The 8,381-nt window shown below is 33.2% G+C and overlaps 1 protein-coding gene across 2 annotated transcripts; it reads right to left on the bottom strand.

The window, feature by feature from the left end:
- Nucleotides 1–4,306: 4,306 nt before the first annotated feature.
- Nucleotides 4,307–7,057, bottom strand: LOC143896673 (peptidoglycan recognition protein 1-like). Of its 2 annotated transcripts, none has more exons than XM_077404648.1 (4): nucleotides 6,240–7,057; nucleotides 5,801–5,977; nucleotides 4,806–5,453; nucleotides 4,307–4,444 (listed from the first exon to the last, which is right to left on the bottom strand). In XM_077404648.1, the coding sequence occupies exons 1-4, from the start codon at nucleotides 6,277–6,279 to the stop codon at nucleotides 4,374–4,376; spliced, it is 936 nt and encodes a 311-aa protein (XP_077260774.1). In that variant the 5' UTR covers nucleotides 6,280–7,057; the 3' UTR covers nucleotides 4,307–4,373. The 2 variants fall into 2 exon arrangements, with proteins under 2 accessions (XP_077260774.1, XP_077260773.1); XM_077404647.1 differs by having other exon boundaries at nucleotides 6,072–7,006.
- Between the last annotated feature and the right edge of the window lie 1,324 nt (nucleotides 7,058–8,381).

The following is an 8,381-nucleotide window of genomic DNA, read 5'->3' as shown; positions in this document are numbered from 1 at the left end:
GATATCTTGTTGAACGTGAACGGAAATCTGTGACCCCACTCTTTGCCTCTTTCCTTCAATCACAGTTATCAGTGACGTAGCTGTGGCATGCATGTATGTGCGATAACGTCGCTTATTAAATGATTTTTAAGGCCCCATAATGAAAAATATAAGGAACAAGGAACAGATATTAGCGATTAGAAATAAGAAATTATAGGAATAAAGCTGATGTAGCATTAATGCACGGCTTCCGATAGGTTAAAAATCTATTGCCTGTGTTATTCCCTGTTTTTGTTGCCTGTATTCTTTATCGTGTATTCAACTTTATTCTTGATTTTTTAGCCCTAATCGCTAATATCTGTTCTTTATATGTTTTATTGTGCGGAGGCCTTTAGTCTTTTAGTGGAATCGAATAGACTTGTATCTTCATTTCTATAGCCGGAGATTTCTAACACCAATAGCATACACGAAACATCTATATATTACTCCTATTATATAATTTTTTGCAATTAAAGATGAAAGATTAGTGTTTTCCACTAATTGTGTCACGATTATTTGCCTCAAATTAAGAGGCAGTGTATTATAAAAAAAATTTGGAGCTAAGAGTTTTGCAGAGATCTTTCTATATGTAGACACAAACTTATATATTTAGTTATATGTATAAATATATATATCTTAAAATTAAATTTAGAAAGACAATGATTTAAAACAATTTTCCATATTTTGAAAAAATCTACTAGAATGAACCATAATAACATACCATATTCTTTTAATTAATAACGTCTTAAATAATGCTCACTATAACTTCTAAATAAGATTACTTTCTCAATTGATTCTCAAAAGACTTCTTGTATAATTTTTGATATCATTAAGTCATATCTAATGGATTTTTCATTCAAATGTATTAATATTTTAATACCTTAATAATGTTTTGACTAAATACTTAAAGATCGGTCAAAAAGTTATGAAATTTGCATATATATGAAAAAGATACTAATTATTTATGTTAAAAGATGTGAAACTTTAATCTTTTGAAATATTATTCTGAACTTCTGAATTATATAAATGAATGTATTCTAATATGTTAGTTTTAACCCTCAATTAGCACACCTCGGTTGGGCCACCTCAAATGCCACACTAGTGCGATTTGAGATTTTGACAACTTTTAACTGTCGTATCTCAGTCATTTTTAATAAAAATTTATGTAAAATTTCCCCGGCAATCGAGTAGTGCATTTTATTTTAGGAAAAAAAAAGATTTTTACATGAAAAATTGAAATATATAAAGTGCTGAACGAAAAAAAGTGGTGCGAATTAGCACATGTGTGCGATATGCTAATTGAGGGTTAAGAATAATTGTTGTTTAGAAGGTCATTATCTAACTTTTAATATTAAATCCCTTAAAATTCATGAAGAAATATATGTTAAACTCTAATTCAAAAACCACTGGTTTTCTTGTCACTAAGAAATTGAAAATACTGAAACTATTTAACTATAATAAGACAAAGACGTTTAAGTCAAGCAACAGTTTATTATTGCCTCTTCATATAAATCTTATAAAGAAATATTTTGAAATGATTCTTTCAATTCTTCTTAATTGTAAATTCCAAACTCAAAAGCATAAAATTTATTAAGTAATCAATATCCAAGATGACGACCTTCTTTATTTCTAATCATGTTATGTTGGAATTGTGAATTGTTTCTCATATGTAAACTATTACGACTGTTGGGCTGAGGTTCGGATAGAACACACATACTAATTATATGTAATATACGGCAAAGTATTTATTCGGTATAATATGACTCACAGAACCAACGCAGTGTGCGTACAAAACGAGAGTGCACCGAATCGGGGGATAAAAAGCAATATATATGTAAAGAGTAGCGCCACGATGATACGGCGAGAAACGCAAACAGAATTCACAGCATGGCGCGGTTTATAAGATAAAAGAAAAAGAATTATTATCAACTCTACTAAAGAAGAGCGCATTGATTAACGCTAGTCCTTACTCCAACAATGACATTTATGAAAATCAGATCTTTTTTCCTATAAAAAAACTGAGAGTCGAGAGTTATTATAGGTTGTGTGTTCGTCTTTCTCTATATAGAATTCATTTTGATCAGGCTTGGATAAAGCTTGTGCATACACTAATAATAGAGGAAAGTACCCTATTATGAGATAGGATCCTAATATGAGATGGCGGGGTTTTTTCATGGTGGGATCAACAGATAGGGCCTATATAAGGCCTTTTAGCTTAACATATCTCATATTTGGATCCTGTCTCATAATAGGGCACTTTCCTCTAATATAGAGTATTATAGAGGCATCGCCGACATATAGCCCGTAGGAACAGCCGCATTAACTCCTTTTCGCTTATTTATGGGCCAGCAGAACTCTGCTTCAAAAATTTAGTTCTTTTAAACCCCCTCTTTTTTCCATGCAAACTTTCTTTCAATTATTATATATTTTCCTTTGTATCTCTCTCTCTCTCTCTCTCTCTCTCTCTCTCTCTCTCTCTCTCTCTCTCTCTCTCTCTCTCTCTCTCTCTCTCTCTCTCTCTGTCATACCTTCCAAGTTAGGTCACTGTCAATATTTTTCTCCTTTAAGATCTTTTTTTTAATCATAACTGTTATTTTCTATTCCTTACCTTTCAGTTTCTCTGTAATCATATTTGTTCCTTTTCTTGTTCAGAACTTGCTTTAATTTCTATGTGGACTTCTTTTTGTAACATTTCTTCTACCATTTCTTCTACAGCATCTTTTTTTTGGACCTCCCATTTTTTTATCACAATATTATTAGTTTTCTCATTTCTTTCTTTTATTTAAATTAAAAAGGCAAGAGAAAAATTTCTCTTACATTTTTAATTTTTTAAATTCTTTATTGCATGTAAATACGCGCCAATGTGAGATGTACAAAATGATGTTTGACGAGTAAAAAAAGATATACAGGAATTGAATGTTTTTTTTTTATTTAACGGACATATATGTTTCTTTATTTAACAAGTAATAGGCACGTTAAATATACAACAAAATTAAATTTTACATTTTTTTATATAAACATATTCTCCAAGATCATGTATTAAAACATGACTGATAAATTCGGCATATTATAAAATAAAGTATATAGAGTAATAAAAAATATAGAAAGTAATTGTCACATTGGCACCTTTATTTCTTTACACAAACCACTGAACTGACAATGAGTAATCTGGTATTTCGACACATTAATGAATGTGTGTGCGGTTGATTTAAATGGATCACTTAACATTTCTTATATACATATATATCCTGTATCTCATGCATGATATATTTCTATAGTGATTTTCATTAACAGCAAATCAATTTTATTATGAAGTTCGACCAGTACAATGCCTTTTATATCTTCTACACTCATTATATATTTATATATGACATTTATTTCCTTTATTCACTAATTAACTTGATCTAATTAAATTTATTGATGCTACGAAAGCAGAGACTAATTCTTTTGTCATATATTTCACTGTATTCGAGTGTAAGAAGATTTTATATTCGAAACGAAAATAATAGACCTGCGATATATTCAGTTAACTAAATGAGTTAATTTGAACTTGTTGGAATTATATCTCACTGACATAGATATATAGATGCACTGCAAATGCAAATGTGTTATTTAGCTAAAACTCTTCTGACACATTTCTTGCCGTTTTAAATCACATTAATTATTTGACACGATGGAACGTATTAACTTTTAATTTCATACGGTTACAGGTGTTAAATGACGTAACTTAAAATGCCCAAATGTGTGTAAAAAAAAACTGCAGTCAAATGTGTAATTCATAGACGTTTATGCGTATAAAACTAACACACTTGGATTTGCAGTGCGGCAATTACAGATTTAAAGAAAAAAATGTAAATATTTTTAGACATTATGTATTCCATTCACAATTTAAATTTTCAAGTTATCTGGTCAGGGCTCGGATGACCAATGAGGCCACTTTATAATTTCATTATTATATAAGTTATCTCCAGTATTCCAAACTTGTCGGTCTAACAGTTTATAGTCAGGCGTGATCTTTCCGGTTTTGACGCCGAGCTCTATGATCTTTCGCGCGGCACGTATTTGTAGTTTCGACGGTACAATTGAACTGAAATTACCGATAAAAGAAATGCCAATACATCTGTCGTTATAACCGCGGGCATGCTGACCGACGTAGTCCCAATTTCTGCCAACATATGCAAGGCCGTCGCCTCCGACGAGGAAACTGTAGCCGATATCATCAAATTTATTTTCCAAATAAGAAGCCTGAATAGCCCTCACTTTGGTTGTACACTCTGATTGCGTGGTACAGTAATGTGACGGAGTACCTTGTGACCAACCAATAATTACATATGGTACTGGCAGCTTCATTTTTATTAAGGGTCTCGAAGTGCACCCCATTCGTCCCTCTCGACAATGCGAAACGAAGTGTCTGTACCATTATTATCTGAAAGTCATGAAAATATAGTAAATTACATACGAAAGGTTGAAGATATACCATGCAAACAAATTAATTAAAAGCTCTAATTTAATACACCGAATGTGTCAACCTTAATCGGATGCATACGCCAATTTTAGCTTTAAAGTCTGGAATATTACTCTTATATATTATATGATAATGCAAAGTGTTTTGAAATATATATATGACACGTGGAAAGCAAAAAAGATGCGCTTTTAAGTAACCGAAATGAAATATAAATACAAATATTAGAGTGCAAGATACAGATTTTAAATTTATAATTGTGATAAGATAACGTTTGCCTCATGTGCGCGCTTGCAAACGAAAAATTTTTTAGACAAACAATTACCCTCGGTCGAAGAGTCTGGAATTTCCGATGGGACCGGTGTGGTCGGTTCGGGCGGTGCGAGAGATACGTCTGGATGATGAATGAAATGTACAGTTATGGGACACTTAGATTTGCAGCTATCTGGTCCATCCTCGCATGAGTAATGAGGCCACTTTATAATTTCATTATATAAGTTATCTCCAGCATCCCAAACTTGTTGGTCTAACAGTTTATAGTCAGGTGTGATCTTTCCGTTTTTGACGCCGAGCTCTATGATCTTTCGCGCGGCACGTATTTGTAGTTTCGACGGTACAACTGAACTGAAATTACCGATGAAGTTAATGCCAATACTTTTGTTATTATAGTAACCGCAGGCATGCTGACCGACGTAATCCCAATTTCTGCCAACATATGCAAGGCCGTCGCCTCCGACGAAGAAACTGTAGCCGATATCATCAAATTTATTTTTCAAATAATAAGCCTGAGTAGCCTTCACTTTGATTGTACACTCTGATTGCGTGGTACAGTAATGTGACGGAGTACCTTGTGACCGACCAATAATTACATATGATACTGGCAGCTTCATTTTTGTTAAGGGTCTCGAAGCAGGTTGTGCACCCCATTCGTCCCTCTCGACAATACGAAACGAAGTGTCTGTACCATTATTATCTGAAAATCATGAAAACTTATAGTACATATCATATGAAAGGTTCAAGATATACCATGCAAACAAATTAATAATTAAAAGCTCTAAATACACCTAATGTGTCAATCTTAATCGGATGCATACGCCAAATTTAGCTTTAAAGTCTAGAATATTACTCTTATATATTATATGATAATGCAAATATATATGACACGTGGAAAACAAAAAAAATGCGCTTTTAAGTAACCGAAATGAAATAAATACAAAATATTAGAGTGCAAGATACAGATTTTAAGTTTACAATTGTGATAAAATAACGTTTGCCTCATGTCGCTCTTGCAAACGAAAAATTTTTTAGACAAACAATTACCCTCGGTCGAAGAGTCTGGAATTTCCGATGGAACCGGTGTGGTCGGTTCGGGCGGTGCGAGAGATACGTCCGAATGATGAGTGAAATGTAAAGTTATGGGCACTACAACAGCTAGTAGTATTAAAGTAATAACGCACGATAAAACCGCACGTTTCCACGTCCAGAGCGATTGCGTCACTAAAATAATTATAAAAAGCTGTAATATTTATGTATACTTACGTAAAAAATGAAGTATAAACTAAAAGCAACGGGTGCGTTGCACGATTGTTACCTTTATTTAATTTAATATTTTGCTGAAAAATGCATCTGTTTATATCTCCGTTATCCTTATTCGTCGACAAATTCGAGGTATTGTCGGAGACGCTGGTGTCAGATTTACTCGCATCTTGAGTCGGACTAGACGTGTAAACGACATGTTTTACATGAATGGTAACCGAACCTTTGTCAACACTAAATTCACCATCGATCTGTGACGACATGGTGCTGTCACTGTGGAAAGCGCTCCGCGGGCAGGAAAACTTTATTTGATCTGGCCCTAACGGTTTTCGATACGTCGCATTGACACCACCTGCAGTTGGAGGATGCACCGTCCCGCGGGAACAAATTACAATCCGAACAAGAACGGACTCGGTTCAAGTCACTATCGGCTATTTTCATTGATTTTACGACACTGTCAGACAGAGATACTGGCTTCAGCGATAACGCCACACGGCTGCTGAAAGTACGCCTTGGATGTGGAATCGTGGAAGGCGCTCGTTCTCACACTTCTCACTTGCGAGAAGCAAAATGAGGAAGAGAACAAAACCGCGGATGCTAAAAACTGATACAGCAGCAGGAAATTGTCTTTCGGATAATAGGTATTCCCCTATTTAATTTGAATGATAACGCCTGGGATTTCTGTGCTGATAACGAATGGCACCACGGTCACCATGTCACCAAATCTATCAGCAAATCAAGCTGCATATTAAAGCGAATGTAATAACAGTGCGATCCAAAAATATGTTGTACATATGTATATTTCGGAAGTACGCAACGCTCGTTTTTATTGAAAAAAACAGATTTTGTCGCAAGCCTCTTGTCAAACAGTCACTGACAATCGAATTACCGATGCAATCAAAGCACGCGAAATGACGGCATTATCTCCATTCAAACCGGCACAAAACGGACTGCTGTAGCGTTAATATCTTGTTGAACGTGAACGGAAATATGTGACCCTACTCTTTGCTTCTTTCCTTCAATCACAGTTATCAGTGACGTAGCTGTGGCATGCATGTATTTGCGATAACGTCGCTTATTAAACAATTTTTAAGGCCCCATAATGAAAAATATAAGGAACAAGGAACAGATATTAGCGATTAGAAATAAAAAATTAAGCGAATAAGGGCTCAGTCACAATGAGAAAAATATAGAATAAGATAAAGAGGAATAAGGAATAAGGCATGTTGTATCTTACTTTAATGTACGTGTACTGAAGTGAGATGCGACATTCCTTTATTCCTTATTCCTTTATCTTATTCCTTATTTTTCTTATTGTGACTGAGCTTTAAAGCTGATGTAGCATTAACGCACGGCTTCCGACAGGTTAAAAATTTATTGCCTGATGTGTTATTCCGTACCTGTTGCTTGTATTTTTTTATCGTGCATTCAACTTTATTCTTGATTCTTTAGCCCTAATCACTCTAATATCTGTTTTTTGTTCCTTATATTTTTCATTGGTGCGGAGGCTTTTAGTCTTTTAGTGGAATCGAATAGACTTGTATCTTCATTTCTATGGCCGGAGATTTCTAACATCAATTGGATACACGAAACATCTATATTACTCTTATTATATAATTTTTTGCAATTAAAGATGAAAGATTAGTGTTTTGCACTAATTATGTAACGATTATATTTGTTTCAAATTAAGAGGCAGTGTATTATAAAAAAAATTTGGAGCTAAGAATTTCGTAGAGGTCTTTCTATGTATAGACACAGACTTATACATTTAGTTATATGTATAAATATATATCTTAAAATTAAATTTAGGAAGACAATGTTTTAAAACAATTTTCCATATTTAAAAAAAATCTACTAGAATGAACCATAATATACCATATTCTTTTTGGATACAATGAGATTATATAAATTTAATTAAATTTAACACAAAAGTATATGTATTTGTTTCGCCAATAATTAAATAAACAAGAAAGATTCGATTTTTATATTCGACAATGTTTGGCTAATATCGTGACAATTCGACCATAAATTTAACATGCCGAGATGTCAATACATATTTTACTTTGATATAATATTTTATATAGTATTTTATATATATAGTATTTTATATAATATTTTATATAATATTTTATATAGTATTTTTTATATAATCTTTACATATATTTGATTTTCACTCTCGCTTAATTCCCTTACCTCCTCTTCTGCTACCAAGCATATTTCCTTTTGTATCTGTCTTACCTTTCAAGTTAGGTCACTGTCAATGTTTTTCTCCTTTAAGGTCTTCTTTTTAACCATAACTGTACTTTTCCGTTCCTTACTTTTCAGTTTCTCTGTAATCATATTTGTTCCTCTTTTTGTCCAGAAT

This window comes from Temnothorax americanus, unplaced genomic scaffold, assembly GCF_048541705.1.
Source record: "Temnothorax americanus isolate GAGA-0224 unplaced genomic scaffold, ASM4854170v1 Scaffold19, whole genome shotgun sequence".
Classification (NCBI taxonomy): Eukaryota; Metazoa; Arthropoda; class Insecta; order Hymenoptera; family Formicidae; genus Temnothorax; species Temnothorax americanus.
Note: the sequence above shows the minus strand (reverse complement) of the source record. Positions and strands in the feature narration are given on the sequence as shown.

Bases quoted from the DNA above. Each gene is read 5' to 3' on its own strand.
- LOC143896673 (XM_077404647.1), bottom strand. From the start codon at position 6,279: ATGTCGTCACAGATCGATGGTGAATTTAGTGTTGACAAAGGTTCGGTT. The intron at 5,978-6,071 runs GTAACAATCGTG...TAATTATTTTAG, and splicing joins AAATATTAAATTAAATAAAG to TGACGCAATCGCTCTGGACG. The intron at 5,454-5,800 runs GTAATTGTTTGT...CATGATTTTCAG, and splicing joins TCCAGACTCTTCGACCGAGG to ATAATAATGGTACAGACACT.